Source organism: Carassius carassius, chromosome 13 (genome assembly GCF_963082965.1).
Source record: "Carassius carassius chromosome 13, fCarCar2.1, whole genome shotgun sequence".
Taxonomy (NCBI): Eukaryota; Metazoa; Chordata; class Actinopteri; order Cypriniformes; family Cyprinidae; genus Carassius; species Carassius carassius.
In genome coordinates this window covers 22780515-22799133 of record NC_081767.1, presented here as the reverse complement: position 1 = coordinate 22799133, position 18619 = coordinate 22780515, and the positions used below count along the sequence as shown (strand labels likewise).

The window sequence follows — 18619 nt, the reverse complement described above, 5'->3', positions numbered from 1 at the left end:
CAACAACTCCTCAAATAGCCAATAAAGCATTATATTTATCCTCACATCCTCTTTCTCTTGTTGTTATCAGTGTGAAGGCAGGCACTGGAGGAAATGAAGGTCTTATCGGCTGACCATTATTCGGTTGCTGTAGAAAGAGAGATTGTAAGGAAATGGCGGTCAGACCAAGAGGGACGTGATGTCGAATTAATATCTGTATTTTGAGAGTATTTTGACTTTGGTTATTGTCTAGATAACAGAGATCCGACCAATCATAACTGTTTTTTATTGTCTTTGAGGATCCTGAAACTGAAACTCACTACAGTCAGAGTTGTATGTAGCGCCATATTGCACCTTTGTGTATTTGTATTGGTCCAGATGTCTATCATTATGACCTCTAGGACCTGACTTTGTAGCCTCTACATCTGGCATTACCTTTTGGTGGTGAGGTACTTGCTATAAATCTGTTTCTATTTCCCCCTTAAACTCTACTCATGCTGAATGTAGGCATGCCTGACATTTAAGAAGGAAAATAACTTCTTACTAATAAATCAAATGATTGCATTTAATCTAGTTTTTTATCTTTTTTTGTGCTGAACTTAGAAACTGCTGTATATGGTGTGATGGATCATGTATTTTATTTGTATTCAGTACTGACAAAATTGTTAAATTATTGATGCAGATAGAAATGTCAGAATTTTGTTGATGATTCTTTTTTTTTTTTTTTGTCTCGCCCGAGCATATGGCTTTTTTGATTGCTAGGCATTTAGAAATAAAAAAGGTTGAAATTGAAATTGCTCTTAAATCCAAAAATCAAACACTGATGTGGATAACAGAATAATTATATCTGAATAAGAAAAACATGTTTTTTGTTGTTGTTGTTTTTTCTGTATCACAAATTATGAAGCTCTGAAAAAGGGCAGTTTTATGAAAAGTTATAAAGCAAGTGTTAACTCTTGACCTTGTGCTGTCTTTTGGAATTATGATCTGTTCTTTGTGTGTGAATTTGCATCTTCCCAGCATACAGTTAATGGTAGATCCTGAAATGATCAGAGCTGAAGTCAGCTAGTCAGACTGTGCCTGATCTGTGCCCTCATGTGATTTCCATATTGTCTGTTGCCCTGGCGACACCATAACAGATGCAGTATCATCACTATAGTCAAGTCATGCAGATAAACCCCAGCCAAGCTCTTCTTATCCACAGCATGATACGAATATGATAGTAATAAACAAGTTGTGTGTGAAAATGAATAATCAGACACCTTAAGGTTCAGTCTGCTGACCTACTGCCTGAGAGAGTGTTATACTGATATCAGCTCTGAAATTATTAGTGTTTATTTAATATATCACATTTATATTCAGATGCTTCTGTGTTAATGGGTGTTTTCTTGGGCTGGGCAATAGTATCTTTAATATAATATAGTATATATTATACAGTACACTATTGATTGAAAGTCAGTAAGATTTTCTTTTTGAAAGAATTAATACTTTTATTCAGCGAGGATGCATAAAATTTACCAAAAGTGACAGTAAATGTATGTATATATAATGTCGCTTTGTGACGACTTCACAGTAGCTTTTCGGTTACTACTGAGGGAGTGATATGACCTCTAGACAGGCGTCTGTGGTGTGCTTCTGACAGAAAATCTCCTCTGTAGCCTCACTGAGTCTGACAGGCTGTTAATCGCCTCAGCTACTTCTATAGAACCACAGCCAATTTGCATCAACGGCTCCTTCACCTTTAATGATGTATATGAATAACAATTAAAGAAATATGAACACCGGCTTCCATGGCAACAATCAGAGAGGAATTTGAGCTAAGCAGCCTATTAACAGCATATATGAGGAAACTGTGATGTCTAGGTTTAGTCCACAAAAACCAGTCATACAAGCTGCCGGTCTCAAGCATTTCCCCTTACTCATATTCTCATTTGAACATTACAAACATGTTTGTTTTAATCTGCCAATTCATAATATGTTGTGTTGTTGCTCTATGCTGACCGTCATCTTTTGTTTTTGATGCGCTGTGCTGCTGTCATCACTTATCAAAAAGAAATTCTTGATCAAAGGAAACTGAAATCAAATTTAAATTTCAGCTTATATCATTTTGGTAAGAATCCAGACTAAGTCTAATGCATTGTGCCATGTTAAAAGAAGACCTGTTACTGTGAGTCACAATGCTATCACATAATATGGCATTATGTTATTAAATATTTGGCAGCCTACATGGATTAAGCAAATCCACATTATGACAAAGATGTAAAAAGTTATTTGAGTAGAAATGGTTATTTTAAAGATAGCATGAAATGGAAAGTTTTTTTTCTGAATGCATATTATTGATCTTATTAAAAATATATTTTGACCTTGTTAAAGCTTTTAAGACTTCTCTTATGTATGCTGGACGAATCCATTTAGTCTGCTGGATAGGAACAAGTCCCCACCCAACTTTTGTTTTCTTCTTTTAAATAATTTCCAGATGTACGTCACAATATCAGAAAGATCTGTTGTGCTTCCATTACATTGTTATATTAAAAATTGATGTCAGAATAGAATCCTTATCGGTGTTGGGAGCAAATACAATTAAACGTCATGTTGAATTTTTGGTTGCTTATCCATCTTTTCATGAGTGATCTGAAATTTTATAATGTTAATAATACATGATTGACACCGATATAACTGTTTTATAATATGACTAACACAGCAAATTTGTGGTCACGTGATGTAGATTAAAGTTACAAATCACTTTTAATTAATACTTATGCATGCTCTACTGCTGTGTGAATTTTATTTGATTTGTCATATTTCTAACTTTGAACGGCAGTGTAGAATAGCAATTTTAGTAGGTTAAAAAAGTATAAATTAACCTGTACTAGTGTGGGAATTGTGCCCGTACTATTTTGACTGATGTTTCCACAGAATGTGTTCTTTGATGTTCAAGAGCCAAAGTCAACTCGTCTGCTGGGTTTCATTTAGATAGTGATCAGATTTACTGCATGGAGCATGATTCAGGAAAGTGGGTATTACCCAGAATCTGTGACTGAACACTGATAAGAGTCTTGAAATTAAGACCAGTAATTTTGATTTGAAATGTAAGTTCAAATTTAATTAGAAAATCATCCTAATAAAATCTGAATCATGAATCTTATGAAAATATTGTCAAATGTAAGTGTTTAGAACATTCTTTGGGTTTTCTGTAAGTTTCACTTGAGCATTACCTGAGGCTTTTTCAAGATTGACATCTTTTGAAAGATACTCCACTATTGCTCAAGTCAGTATTCATGTACAGCGTGACCACAATATGTAAATAAGACAGGATCGGATTCATTGTTAACAGTCTGAAAGCTGGAAAGTTCTGGAGTTACAGTGTAATGGGCGTTTATCATTAAGAATCCAAGTGCAGCCTTTTTCTGGAAAAAGGGGTGGCAGGAAGAGTGTGATGTCAGACAGGGAAGTGAACTGGAAACGGAACGAGGGGAGTAGTGGGCTGTGGAGTGGGCGACGGCCTTCCCATTTCCTGGCAGCTTCTCTCTTTCTCTTTCTGCCAGAGCTGCGAGATTATGAGTAGAGGATGAAGACCAACACAGCTGGAACTGTGATTGTGCTTTCTACTGCTCATTTACTTTGAAGAGTCTTGAGAAAAAACTTGTGCGTCTTTTTTTTTTTCATCATTCATCAGAAGACAACACTGCACCATGTACAGTGGATATGGAGGTACTCTGTGATTTATGAGTAGCAGTTTTGTGAGATATGATCTTGGTATTTGTCATCTAATATTGTTGAGTTACCGCTTGAATGTTGGTGTTCATGTTGTAAAGAGTGTTGAGATTTGGGTATGTGTACAGTCAGGCATGTTTTGTGATGTGAATGGAATATTTTGGATGTTTATTTTAATAAATTTTTATTGTAGAATGATGTAAAAAGTTAAAAATCACCAACAATGGCTCGGCTAAATCTTGCTCTGCCTCGCCAATGACTCTGGCAGCCATAGTTTAAGTACACAAGAAGTTTTAACATGGCACAAAAGTTGTTTCCTAATAGATTCTTTTTCGAAAAATAGCAAATTCAGCTGAAAAGCGGTAGGAAATTAGATATATATTCTTCTCAGTTCTGTGGTCAGCAGTAGTAAAGTGAAAGTAATCTGGAAAGATACATGATATAGTTCCTCACATCAATAGTTGTGTATGTTTTACAGGCCTGAGTTAGTTGGGAGGGGAATGATGGTGGATTTGTGGTTTTCGGCATTGTCCAGCACCTTTTCTGTCCAGATGTTTCTGGGTTTTGTGGTGGGACCATTGTCATTCTGGGACAGACATCCCACTGGGTTCCCATGTGATGGTTCAATTGAAGTAAGAGAGAGTGGACACTCAAAGTGTGTTTACTTTGGTCTATGGCACCTCGGCCTGGCACCTCGGGGTCATCTAGAACAAACATACAGAGAGATCCTTAAGTTTAGCCGATCCTCCGGGACTATACCTCTGGTTTACTTAAGGCCTGTTCAAGCAGAGGCTGTAAACACTCATTTAGATGATCCTCACATTTCCAGACCACAGGCATGGACAAATGTTACAGAGAACTGTTGAAAGAAAGGGCTTCTTATAAATGATATCTCTTAACTTTTGAGCTAATCCAAAGATTTGCAGTTGGAGAGGGAGTAAAAGGGAAACCGAGCCAGTTTCATGTTTCAGGCAAATGGAAGGAAGGATACACCATGTGGGGCAAATGTTAAGTGCTTAGGGATTTCAAAAAGCCACATGACTGTTATTAACTCTCAAGGTGCTTTTTGTCACATCATAGTATTAAAGAAAGCAGCTTTTCATTACAAAATATTGATTGATGATTGCGATAGACCGATATAGCAACCTGGCCAAAATATTCAGATAATATTTTAAAATATAAATAATATATAAAATGTATTCTAAAAAAATTGATATTGACCGTAAATTGCATTTATTCTTATTCTTACTTAAAACATTCAGTCCTTAAAATGATTTTGTGCTAATAAATAACCACTAGTGATTCTCTGACATTTTGTCCAAAATGGAAATTGAAACCATATAGCTTGACAATATTGATTTCTTGTTTTTAATCGATCCAAGAAATGAGATCTTTTAGTCTATACTGTCTTAAGTTGGTTCACAAACAAACAAAACAGGTTTTTACTTAATTTTTTTATTCTTTTGGATAAAGCTTAAGGTTTCTTCCCCTCTGACTGTGTACCTTACTAGTGTTTGTTTGACAGACACCAGGCCCTGGTAATCTCTGATATGAATGGAATGTGTCCGAGACAAAGAGGCTACAGGCTCCAACATAATGAATGTCCTATCATCACGACTTTCTCAGGGAGAAAGCACTGGGAAGTATGCTTTTATTTCACAGCTGCTCACCACTCACAATGTGTGGCACTATAAATCCTCAAAGAACAGTATACATTAATAAAATGTAGCCTGGTAAATCGTCACATTAATTTAAGTTGGTTGACAGAGTGTCTAATGGGTGGATTCCAGTTGGTTTGTGTCAGGTCAGGGTTGGGGAGACCCCCAGGTGCTTTGTTGCTCTAGAATAGTCCTGGAGCAAAGCCAGACCACCAGAACAATACAGCCACTCTGATCCACACGCTTCAGAAGAGCCTGAACAGCTTTGATTATTGTGAAAACAGTTGACATGCAGTTGGAGTGTGCAAATATTTCATAAGTGGTGGCTTTGGGTCCTGTTGGACAGGTGGGAACCCAGCACAGAGCAACAATTGGAAGGATGAGGCTTTGATGGTGTTTATTTGTTCTTCATGAAAGGCTCCGGTGTATGAAGGGAATGTAGCAGACATTTTATTCCCACACAAGTCATGGGGAAGAAGAAGAATTTGTCACTTGCCTTGTTTACCTGGTGACACAAAGGAGGAAGGAGACTCGCCAGAAGGTGTGTTTGCGTTTGTTAAGAGGTTTGTCAAGGGAAATCATTGCTGCTTACTGATGTTCATTCAGATGCTGTTGATTGAAGTGGATCTTCTGTAGGTTTCTTTTACGGGGCAGTTTTTTGGGAGTCACTGTAATTGGATGAAATTGAATGAGTGTTATTTTGACTAAGGATGAAGATGATGTGTTTAGGGACATGCTGGGTTATCTACCAATAGTTAGCTGCAGATGTTATTTTTCTGTCCTCTCTCCATCAGACAGTGGAATATCCTGAGGGAAATGAAAAATTTCACTTTCACTTTATATTTTTTGCATCCAGTTTCCAAGTAAGACAATCTGAGGTTTTTCCTCTCAGTGGAGGTTATTGGCTGGAGGGCAGAATATGTCCTGCTCTGTACCCCAGCCGTGATGCTCTCTTGCTGGGCAGAGCACAAAGAAATTTTCCCTTCAGCAACTCTGGTGCCCTCTGAATGAATTTCACATAGCTGAAATACTTTAGTCAGTCTATTGAGTCACAGGTGGGCTTTAGGGTCCTCAGTGGTGCAGTATGTTTGCCAACCTCCATTAAAAAGAAAATTAGACACACAAATGATCGTATGTGATTTATGTGCGATAACCAATGAGGTCTGTTCTAGCACCTCACACACACACACATGTTCAGTATGTTAAGTATTTGATGCACACTTTAGTAAGGAATCACTCGGAAATCATTATGCATTGTTTACTTTTATCTGCCATTGTTGTCATAACGTGTTGCTATGGGTTGCGTCTTGCTTCGGACTTGACTGACAGACTAGTGTTCTGGCATTCGCTAGCTTTGTGTTTTCTAACCTTATTTCCACTTCTTTTCTCCTTTGTTGCAGTTACTCTGATTATTGTACATATGTACGGCAGGTACTCAAAATTTAAAGACTCGGATCAGATCAGGGGCAAAAAAAACGTATCAGGACATCTCTAATGTCGAGCTGATGATCTTCATGAAGTTAGGTTTTGGGTTTGGGGTTTGGGTTTGTTCTTCATCAAAGAACAAACTTGTTCTTCATCCTCCCCTTTGAGTTTAAAATAAACTCCAGCTTCATTCCTTAATGCAGCAATGTGTTGCTGTATCTAAGGCACTGCCCATTTTTGTTGACTAAATCTTGAGCACTGACTGTCCAAGTCAAGGTCATTAGGGTGACTAAAACGCACTTGTGCTGATGTCACATCTTAAATGACCTCATGTGCTCAGATATGCTAGCTTAGGCTTACACCTCAGAATTTCTCACTAATGTGACTTCAAGGCCTGTTTCACCCCTTGCTCTTCTCTGGAAAGATTATATCTTCATTCAATTTAAAACAAAACTTGCTGCATTCGACCTGCCCTCACAGAGCCATGTGGAAACTGCTGCGGTTACATAATACTTTGTTGCTTTGTGCTGGATATGTGATATTATTTAAGTTTTCAGTGAGTCGTTCCATGTTCAAATAACTTGCTACTAATATTGTTACGCTGATCACTTCCGACTCATTTGTTTGCACTAGAAGCCTATTTATTGTCAATCTATGTGGGTGTATATCTGGTCCAAGTGCCTTTCTGTTTGTATGCTTTTTGTATCTTTCCCATCATGTTTCTAGTCCCAGCTGTGGTCTGAGTGGGTCCATTTGTTTCCTGTCTTGGCTAAAATCCTCAGTGATTGGTGTGGTGTAATCTTAAGTGCTCTGTCCTCACACGTTGTGTCCGCGGGGTGTTTTTATTTTGGTGATGTCTGATAGTCCATGACAGGGGTTATTGATAAGAGACCTCACTGATTATATACAAGGAACTCCATGACTGGCTAATCTAAAAACTGTTTATCTGTGCTGAAGAGCATGATTAGTTTCTCTTTCTCTTCACTGTTTTCCAGCATGACTCTCAGTCAAGGCTCGGTCTATTAGCTTAAACATGTACTTATAACCGAATTAGAATGATGATGCAAATGATTCAGTGAATCAAAGCTTTGAATCAGTTTAAACCGATTAAAGAAAAATGAATCAAGTAGCATGCATGCAGTGTTTCTAGGCTATATAGAAATGTTATTAATTTAGTTATATATTTTTGGGCGATCTATTTGAAACCTTTTAAAGGGATAGTTCACCCAAAATGGCCATTCTGCCATCATTTACCTCACACTCATGTTGTTCCAAAGCGTATGACTTTCTTCTATGGACAAAAGTCATTAAAGGTACATTTTGTAAGATATTTGCAGTAAAATATCCAAAAAACACTAGGCTAGCGTTATATATTTTGTCCAGCTGATTACTAATAATATCTCTAATGTTTTCAACTACTTGTAAATCATGAGAAAATTCCCATTCTAAACAGTGACACGGGGCAGTGCAGTCGCCTGTCAATGACGTCAGTTACCCTTTGTTACCGCCTTTACTGATGTAGAAACCACATGACAACACTCTCGTGGACAAATGCGGAAGTAGCTTCGCGACAAACTTCAACTAGAAAAAGATGATAGTCTGATTTTGCGTCTTTGCATTGGCGCAAATCGTTGAACTTGCGTTAAATCCATGATTTATCTTTCCGTCTGATTGATGGCCATCAGCGGTTGGGTAGAAGACAACACATCACATCATTCCACGCTCCTTCTTAGAGTCATCAAACTACGCGATTGTTATTGTTTTGATAGTGCGCCCTCTAGTGGCAGGTTCTACAACCTGTACCTTTAAAGCCAATATAAAACCAAAATTGACCCCATAGTGTCTCCTGATACATTTTTTAGTCTTATTTAACAAAATTCTTTTGTGTATTATTATTCCCAATAAGAAAATTAGAAAATATTCTCTGAAAAAAACGTTCCTTCTTAAATGATGTCATTAAGCACTCCTGTTTTTCAACTAGTCCCATCCAAAACACTTACCCAACTGTCTTGCTTTTCATAATCCAGTCAATTCCTAATGAAGAAAACAAGTTTTTTTGTGTGTGTTTTTATAAGCTCTTTCAATATTTTTTCACTTGTTTTTCACAGTATTTTTTCAAAGAAATACTTGTTTTTACTCATCTCATCAGGCTTGGAATTCCATTTCTTGTTGACTTTCAAAGCCACTGATATGCTAAATGGAACATCATTTACCCTCATGTCATTCAAAACCTTTATTACTTTCTTTTTTTCTGTGGAACATGCTGGTAACAATGAAAACTGGGAACTGTAAATGTTGATTTGTTACCAACATTTTTCAGAACATCATCTTTTATTTTCCAACAAAAGAAAGAAAAGTCATACAGATTTGGAATGATACAAAAGTGATTAAATAATGACTCCATTTTCATTGTTGTGTGGATTATGCCTTGAATAACATTGTGGGTTTACTTTTTGAAGAACGAGCATACAGTTGAAAGATAAGCTCTTTGATTGCTATTTGCTATAGTACTGGTGAATGTTTAATGTGAAGCCTCATGTGTTTTTTTTATAATCACTTGTTTTTCTTCCTTTTAGTTGCGAAACTTATTGTCTTTTCATTGTCTTTTACGCATAGTTTGAGATATACTATGGAAAGTACACAAGAAATTTGAGTTACGAAACTCTTTAGTCAGGTATTTTCCTTTCAATGACTCAATGTAAACCGTTATTAGGTTGGACTGGTTTTCTTGGAAATACAGTCATTTATTCTAAAATGCTTTTATCTTGAGTGTCCAAAGTGTTTGTCCTTCGAGAACCGCAATATTCTCTGTTAAATAAATTAAACAATTCATTGATTCATTCATGGCCTGTGGGGCACTGCACCAAAGGCTTATGATGGAATTTTATTATCCAAATCTTAAACAGTTACATTGAAAATGCAAATGCAAGGACAGTGCCTCTAGAAAAGACTTTCCAGTAGGTTTTGTGCCCATTTAGTGTTTGACTCTAATATTTCTGTTTCTCTTCAGGGAGTCCCTCCAAATCTGTGTCCACCATGTCTCTTTCTGTGCGCCCCACGCGGAGGGTCGTCACCAGATCCATCAGTAGGAGCCAGTCCTTCGCTGGAGTCAACTCCTACGATAAGTCTTACAGGTCAGTGTTAAAAACAATCAACAACAGAAGCGGTTCTCTCGAGCGTGCATTAGAGATGGGTGATATATCAAATATTCATGATATATTGAGGATTTTAATGTCTATTATTACCCTAGTCTAAAACACAACAGGTTAACTTGGAGTAAGCGCTCACAATGTATACATTAGCCTTTTCAATTATGACCAAAGGCATTTTAAAAACAACTGTAAAGGGAAGTCACAGCTGACAGGACGTCCTGTGGAACTAGCATACAATTCCTAAAGGCTGCAGGAAAGCATGAACATTTATTATTGGCTACAAAAACGCTTCGCTCTAACAAAACGGGACACATTTTCAAGAATATCTGTGTTGGTCTTGTAGCCAGTCATTTTTGTATACTCCACACAGACTTGACTTGGTTGAATAATTTTATCTGTTGAAAAATAAGCATTGTTTTTGTTCAAGTGTATGTGTGCTGTTTTTTAAATGTATGTATTTGGCATCGTCTTAATTTTTTAGAAGGGCAGAGTGGCTCTTTGACTTGCGGTTGATGTAGTTTGATTCTAAAGCGTGTAGAGTTCTCTTCAAACCCTTGATGATGAAAATGAAATAGAGCAGACAGAGAAAGCATGAAAGATTTAAGAAGGCCACTATCAGGACAACAGGGAGGAGCAAGAGAGTCTGAAAGAATGAACGTGAGGATGAAAGATAGACACACAAATATATGAGTTAAAAATATAAATTAAAGAATAATATTGGTTAACTGATCAATTTCCCCATCATTCACATATTTTATGTGTTCTTATTAGTATTCTGTTTTTTTCTTTATATTTCACAATCTTTTTTAGTCCCTTTTGTTACTGTGACTTGCTTTACTGTTATATTTACCTGCAGATCCTGAGCTGTTCTCTGCTTTTGTTCCTCGTACGACTTTACAGGAGAAAATTGTGTCAAGACGCATCAGCGTTTCTCTCCATTTTATTGAGTTGCCTGTCATCTAATAATTGCAGCTCGAATCGATCAGCACGAGTGTTGTTCTAAAGCGCTATTGATTTAGATAAGAGATTGTTTCCCTGGCTTGCTGAAATACTGTTTTCAATGGTTGAAAAAACAGGTGGTCCTATTCTAAATGAAATGATTACTCCTAGTTCAGTGTGGGGTTTCGCCAACTGACCAATGGTATCATGTATCGACGATAGTCAGAGATATCGACTGTGGCTAATGCCTTTGAAAACAAGACCATTATTATTATTATCAGGCTAGTAATACTAATTAATTTTAGGGTTTATTTCTTCAATCATATCGTTTTTACAGTGGTGCACGTTATATGTAAGTGTAGCGATGTAGGAATAAGAGATTTATTCATCATACAGTGTAGATCAATTAGACTGAAGTCATGTTCTTTTTAATAATGTAAATGCTCTTTGATAATTTTCTTTAGCTGCTGTTTGAATAACAGGAAATGTATGCATTATAATTAGTAATTTACAATGTTTCTATCAAATTGTTATCATGTTAAATGCAAATTCAGCCATATTAAAAAAAAACGTTTTATTTTCTAATATCAGGCTCCTTTGCCTTACCCTGCAGTTGGTCCACTCTCTGGCTATGAGAGAGGGAGTAAAGTAAATAAATACAGTAGCATGATAATATCTCACAGGCAATCATTCTCACAGGTTGACGATATGATTATAGAGCATATCATCCAACATTAGTTCAGAGATCAGTCATAAGGATGATGAGACCGTTTCGGGCCGGTAAATGGGAATGCCACTCGCCTTACAGGTCTTTTTCTGTATTGTCACTAAATCTTTTGCCAAAATGTATGCCATGCAGACTCAAATGTTTGGTTTCCTGTGATGTTTTCAACATTATAGTTGTGAATTCTGCTGATTTAAATATGAGAAAATAAGGTAACACAAGGTAAAAATAAGAATAGCTTTTACGATAAATTTCAGTTGTTATTAATATATTATTTTAATGTATTCTTAATTTATTGTTTTATATTGACTAGGTTTGTGTAAAAAATAAAATAAAAAAAGACAAACATACTGTTGAAGTTGATTCACGTTAAACTAGGATTGGAGTAAGTTTTTAAATTACCTCAAAAATAATAAATGTATACTTAAGCTTTATGTACCTCATATGTGTCCTAGGAACCTTTCTGTGTTCAGCACCCCGGCCTGTGTGAGGAGGACTCCCTCCAGAGCAAGCAGGATGTTCACGCTTTCTACTAAATCTCCTCCTCCAAAGGTGCCCCAGCCTGAGAGGCTGGACGAGGTGTTCGAGGCCCTGAAGAGAGGACTGCAGTATGTACACAAATATGTGCATTGTAAATTTGTGACCCCGGACCACAAAACCAGTCGTAAGGGTCAATTTTTTGAAATTGAGATTTATACATCATCTGAAAACTGAATAAATCAATTTCCATTGATGCGTGGTCTGTTAGAATAGGACAATGTTTGGTCAAGATTCAACTATTTGAATATTTGGAATCCGAGGGTGCAAAAAAATCTAAATCCTGAGAAAATCACCATTAAAGTTGTCCAAATTAAGTTCTCAGCAATGCATATTACTAATCAAAAGTTAAGTTAGGAAGGAAATATGTTCAAGGAAATGTACAAAATATCTCCATGGAATATGAATATTTACTTAATATGCTAATTATTTTTGGCATAATAGAAAAATCAATCATTTTGACCCATACAATGTATTTTTGGCTATTGCTACAAATATACCCCAGCGACTTCAGACTGGTTTTGTAGTCCAGGGTCACATTTGCGAATTAGCCATTACAGTTAATTTAGACAAGTAATACAGTGTGTTATCAGTTGCTCACACTCAAAGAGAGCTATTATAAAACACAATCATGCTCACACAATACATACTGTCAGCTGATGTACATACTTTTACAGATGCTACCTGCAGGTCCATCAGATGGAGCTGGACAGTCTGAACAGACAAATGAAGGAGTCCAAGAGAAACTCTCGCTTGGTAAGTCTAAACAAAAACTTTTTTTTGAAAAAGTGAAAGTGAAGTGACATTCAGCCAAGTATGGTTACCCATACTCAGAATTTGTGCTCTGCATTTAACCCATCCAAAATGCACACACACACTGTGAGCACACACCCTGAGCAGTGGGCAGCCATTTATGCTGCGGCGCCCGGGGAGCAGTTGGGGGTTCGATGCCTTGCTCAAGGGCACCTAAGTCGTGGTATTGAAGGTGGAGAGAGAACTGTACATGCACTCCCCCCACCCACAATTCCTGTCGGCCCGGGACTTGAACTCACAACCTTTCGATTGGGAGTCCGACTCTCTAACCATTAGGCCACGACTTCCCCTTAACTTCCCCTGTTTTGGAAAGGACTGTTTCATGGTATTAAGCTATTCAAATCTGAGCACTTTCCTGTCTTTTTTATGTTAATGTTTGATTTATAATATCTTTGTTGCTCTTTTGTAGGGTTTTTTATATGAACTCGACAAGGTGAGAGGACGCTTCATTCATTTCATCTTACTTTAGTTTTAGTTTAGAGACTACACTCAAAAAAGCCTAGAACCATCAACATATTTCATGTTATTAAATTGCTTTAGCCTGTTAATGATATTTTGAAGATTATAAATGTTGTTCTCTGTTCTCTTAGCAAGTGAAAGTAATCGAGAGATTTATGAGACGGCTGGAGTTTCATCTTAGTAAGGTAAGCTTGCTGTTTAACTGAAATGCAAATATTTTGAATGTGGTATAAAGTGGTATAAAACCACGCCAAATTTAATATTCATGAAATTTGTAAAAGTAGGATATAGCTGTACAGTATAAATGTAATAGTAAAACTATTTTGTTATAGATATGAAATCAACTTTACAGCGCATACTACATTTGAAAGAACTTTTGTTTTTAACTAGATAAAAAAAAAAAATCCTGAAATATTTCTGTGCCACCCATGTCAAACAGAGTTGCATGTGTGTTTTGTAGCTTTTGTAGCAGGTCTGTTCTTGTTCAGATGTCTCTGTGTTAGTGACTGCTCTTGCATGGCCCAGTGGCCCCGATAACAGCCTCTGTTCGCCTGTGCTCATGCACATACATGTCTGCATCTAAACAGTGACTTTTTTCCTGAGATAGTCACCTACAGGATGTACAGCAAAGCGTAATCCTCCTTCTCAGAGGACACATTCTCAAACATGGATGCCCACACATGACAGGGGACATGGGTCACAGGCAGAGGACAGCTTCAGGGTCTGCTCACATTCTTGGCTTGTTTGGGGAGCAGTTAACTACCCTCCGCTGGACCTGTTGGTGTCTGAACTAACAGCCTAAACTAACCCAAGCCAGCTGCACTACAGGAATAGGCTTACCTCTCGATCCTCCTCTTCCTCCCTTCCCTTCACAGCCTCATTTCATGTGTGATTAGTCTGCGTTTTATGAGCTGAGGCGCTGCAGGGAGTCTCCATGCTTTTGCTGGGGCAGATTAATGGGCCTCTATTTAAGTGAAGGAGGGGCAAATTGAGAAAGTACCAAAAAAAAAACTCTTAATATTAAGTGCTAACGACAGTGCCAACAAACTTTCAGGTGCTTTGTGGGGATGGTGGTGTTGTAGTGGCTATGGTCTATGACAAATGTGAACGAAGAGGCGTGTTGTTATCAGTTTTGTGTTGTAGTTTGTATTAGCAGAAGGGGCACTTGTCATAACTCTGTGAAAATTATGACTGTCCCACTGACTCCCTGCCAGTATGCTGGAACGTGCTCACTGGACAGATTTTAACCATCTCCAGATGGACACACTGAGTTGAATATTTTCCCTCTCTCAGTTTGTCTTTCCTTCGTCCTTCATTCGGTTATTGAAGGAAGCCTTTTTAAGGGTTGCAGATTCTTTCTCGCCTTCAGTGTCGAGGATTGTGTGTGTTTGAGTTTCTCGACTTGTGCATTTATGCATATGTGGGAACAACCAGTATACCTACAAGAAAACCTGTGTTCATGAAATTACATATTATAATTTACTTTATGAACTATTTTTCCCCTAATGAATATGTTTGTTTGGCCCAAGTATGGTGGCACACAAATATATATAAAATGTGTTAATTTATGTTCGTTCTTTTAATTATAGTAAAAGAGTGCATGGATGTTCAGTAATTTTGGGTTTTCTAAATCCTTCCATTCTTTGCTGTTTTTGTGATTACCATCAGTTGGGTATTGCTTTTTAAAGGGGTCATATGATGCGATTTTAAATTTTTCAAAAATTTAATTAAAACTTTTACAAGCTCTTGGTGCATAAAGAAGATCTGTAAAGTTGCAAAGACTAAATTCTCAAATCCAAAGAGATCTTCTTTATCAAAGTTAAGACTGCCACGCCCCCCTAAAACGGCTCATTCAAACACGCCCCCACATGTCTACGTCACTATGTGGAAATATTTGCCTAATGCCGCCCAAATGTTCACGCAAAGAAAGAAGGCGTGGTTTCAGTAACCGCAGTTAGTGTTGAAGCAGTCATGTCAGAGAGATGCTGTGTGTTTATAGGTGAAAGCAAAAGCACTTTATTTGGCTTTCCGAAAGTAGATGCTTTTAGGAATCTTTACGATTACTCACAACAGAACAGCAATGCTTTTTATGGCCGAATGTTTCATGAACATAGGAGAGGAGGTAATTCTGACTTTGCTATGACAATTTGGCACTTCTGAATAAGTATTTGAGTTTTGCGTGTTGCATGTGAGTGTCTGTGTGTGTGTGTGTGTGTGTGTGTGTGTCTGTGTGTGTGTGTGTGTGAGAGAGAGCGAGAGGGAGACAGGGTCACACAGTGGAGTCAGTTGTCTTAACCGTCCGTGGCTTGTGTACTGCAAAGACATACGAGCTTCATCACTGTGTCTGTCACACGACTCGGACTTCAACTGATGGTAAAACTAAGGACATTATTAACGGTCTTTACATTTATTTTGAAAGATAAAGCTTGCAATTATGGAAAGGGGCATTATATTTCCGATGCGTTCTTGTGGTGTTCGGCCAATCACAATGCACTGGGTCAGTTGGCCAATCAGAGCAGACTGTGCTTGTTGTAAGGAGGGACTCTGTAGAAAAAGACATGTTTGAGAGAGGCGGGGCTTAGAGGAGCTACAATGTACAGTGTTTGAATAATGTACAGTGTTTGAATAATGTACAGTGTTTGAATAATGTTTTTTTTAACATTTAAAGCATGTCAACATATTCTGTTACACCAAATAGACAAAATAATGATCTTTAAAAAAGCATTGTATGACCCCTTTGATGTCATAATCCTCCTTATACACCTCCCTTCTCCTGCTTAAACATTCTTCCATTGAAGTGAATGGAGCTTGCATACTGTTTATATGCTATTCATTCATTCATACTCAATTACAATGGACTGCTCATTCTTTTTTCTAATCTCTGAATTACAAGAGTCGTGCTGTGAACAGTTATGAAATTACTGTTTGTAATGATAGTATCTCTTGCTCTGAACATCTGCCTATGTTTTAGTTGACATAATGTGGAGATTTAACAGTTTCCTATCTCCATTAATGACTTCCACATTTGCAGACCTGCTCAAGGTGTTACGGATAGATTAATAAAATCTAAATTACTTATATTGCAGACAATGAGGCCCAGCAGGAAAAACTTGGGCAAGAAAAGATTTAACAACAAGATTTTGTGCTTGGTGCATGTGTGTGCATAAGCAATTAAGTGATACAAATACTGAACTTTTTTGGAAAATTCAACTTAAGTTGCAGCTGTGTTTTGGATATGGTAGTTAGATTGTAGCTGATCTAAGATGGCCATTATTTTGTTGAATTTTAAACTGGAATGACTTGCTTGTTTCTGATTGAAATGGGCTTAATTTTATTATTCTTTTCTTTTTTTCACAAATCTAAATATTCTTAAAACAAAATACATTTTGATAAGCGGAATTGGGAGATGATAATAAGAATTGATTTCCATGTGATGACCAGCTAGAAGCCAAATAATGTAAAAACTCTGCTCAAGACGGGTTTTTCAGGGAATGTTATTGAAGACGTTTGTTATGAACATGCATCAATATTGTATTTAATTCATATATTTTCATTGATTGTAATAAACACTGGATGTTGTGTGTGTTTGTGTGTTTGTGTGTGTGTGTGTGTGTGTGTGTGTGTGCACGCAGATTGATGAGCTCTATGAGGCCTACTGTATGCAGTGCAGACTGAGAGATGGAGCCGATAAGATGGTGAAGGCTTACACAGTCTCTCCAGGCAGCAGGGAGGCCAGAGAAAGTCTGTCTGAAGCTAACAAGAGCTTCAAAGAGTACACAGAGGTAAGAGTGTTTGGTTAGATGAAAGTAGGGGTGGAAGAGGAAGAATTATGGACTTTGTCAATAAAGACGAGAACAAAGACAAGATTAGTTGACAGTGTACACAGGATTTAAAAGGGTTCAAAACATTTTGTGAATCCACTTTAGATCTAAAATTTATTTTAGCTTATTGTTAGTAACATTAAAGCACATCAACTTAGTGTTACTGAACGGAATCCACTTCAGAACTAAAATGTCCTTCAGCTTAGTCTTAGTTAGTACAGTACTTCCACTTTAGAACTAGAATTTTCTTCAGTTTAGTGTTTGTGAACTGAATCCACTTCAGAAATTAAATTTACTTCAAAACTGAAATCTACTTCAGTGTTTGTAACCAATTCAGAATTGAAAACCACTTCAGTTTAGTGACGTTCATTAAATCCACTTAACATGTTTTTTACGAGGCATGAGGGTCTGAAGTTGCGGATAAACAATAAAATAATTTATTTTCCAGTACTAAGATAAACATCAAGAGATTCATATAGAAATATTTTTGCAGTATATGGTTCCAGTAAAATTACCACCCTGAAAAATGTGATTGGTTTTATGACGTTATCAGGAAGTTGAGACTTACACTTTACTGATTTTGGCTTAGACCCCAGTTTTTTTCTTTTTTTTTTTGCATCCGGACAGATGGATACAGGACAGCAGAGCTAGACTCATTTAATATGCTCATGGAAATAATGCAGGGAGGCAATCTGATTAAGAGAGACAGCCTTTCCTAAGTGCTTTTCATTACCCTAATGGCTGCTGCAGGACACATTCAACTGTAGGAATCCTCATTATTTTCCTCCCTCTCTCTCTCCGGCTATTACTATTTGCTGAATACTTTACAGTGCATACTATATACCGCCTATTATTATTATTTTTTAATTAAGTGAAGAGTAAGCATTATTCCATGATGAATGGTTCAAACTGTAGTGTGCTGTATCCTTGTTTCAACACCTTGCATGTTTATTTCTCTCGTGCCTGCCACCTTAGTCTGTTTTCCTCTCTGTATTTCCTCTCTTTCCTGCAGAATATGTGCATGCTGGAGAGTGAGCTTGAGAACCAGCTGGGGGAGTTTCATGTCAAAATGAAAGGTAAGACGGTCTCTTTATGGGTAATGTTCCATTCTAGAGTAATTTTAATTCGTAATTTCCTACAGTTTCATATAACACGTCTGGTTTAATTTATGTTTCATGATCTTAACAGTGTGCCATATTTAAATAATGATGCAAGGCTTTTTTTCAGGCTTGGCGGGTTTTGCACGACTTTGTGCTGGAGATCAGTATGAGGTGAGCTGCTTCTGCTGCTTTAATTGACCTTCTCTCTCATTTATAGTCGCCATGAAGTCGTATTGTTGCCAATTCATCAGTAAAGATAAAGCAATACATTTGAGATGCTCCTGAGGTTTGATGTTCA

At 37.2% G+C, this 18619-nt stretch overlaps 1 protein-coding gene across 3 annotated transcripts in view; it reads left to right on the top strand.

Moving 5' to 3' along the window:
• The window catches only part of LOC132156112 (rho family-interacting cell polarization regulator 1-like), a 65859-nt gene that overhangs the window by 29851 nt on the left and 17389 nt on the right, over nucleotides 1-18619 (top strand). For 2 of the 3 annotated variants that reach the window (XM_059564980.1, XM_059564979.1), the window contains exons 2-9: nucleotides 9787-9910; nucleotides 12047-12199; nucleotides 12806-12884; nucleotides 13351-13374; nucleotides 13532-13585; nucleotides 17033-17182; nucleotides 18234-18297; nucleotides 18449-18492. In XM_059564980.1, the coding sequence (XP_059420963.1) occupies nucleotides 9813-9910; nucleotides 12047-12199; nucleotides 12806-12884; nucleotides 13351-13374; nucleotides 13532-13585; nucleotides 17033-17182; nucleotides 18234-18297; nucleotides 18449-18492 (666 nt within the window). In that variant the 5' untranslated portion in view covers nucleotides 9787-9812. Of the gene's footprint in view, nucleotides 1-3529; nucleotides 3691-9786; nucleotides 9911-12046; nucleotides 12200-12805; nucleotides 12885-13350; nucleotides 13375-13531; nucleotides 13586-17032; nucleotides 17183-18233; nucleotides 18298-18448; nucleotides 18493-18619 lie in introns of those variants that run through there. The other variant, XM_059564978.1, reaches the window with a different exon arrangement.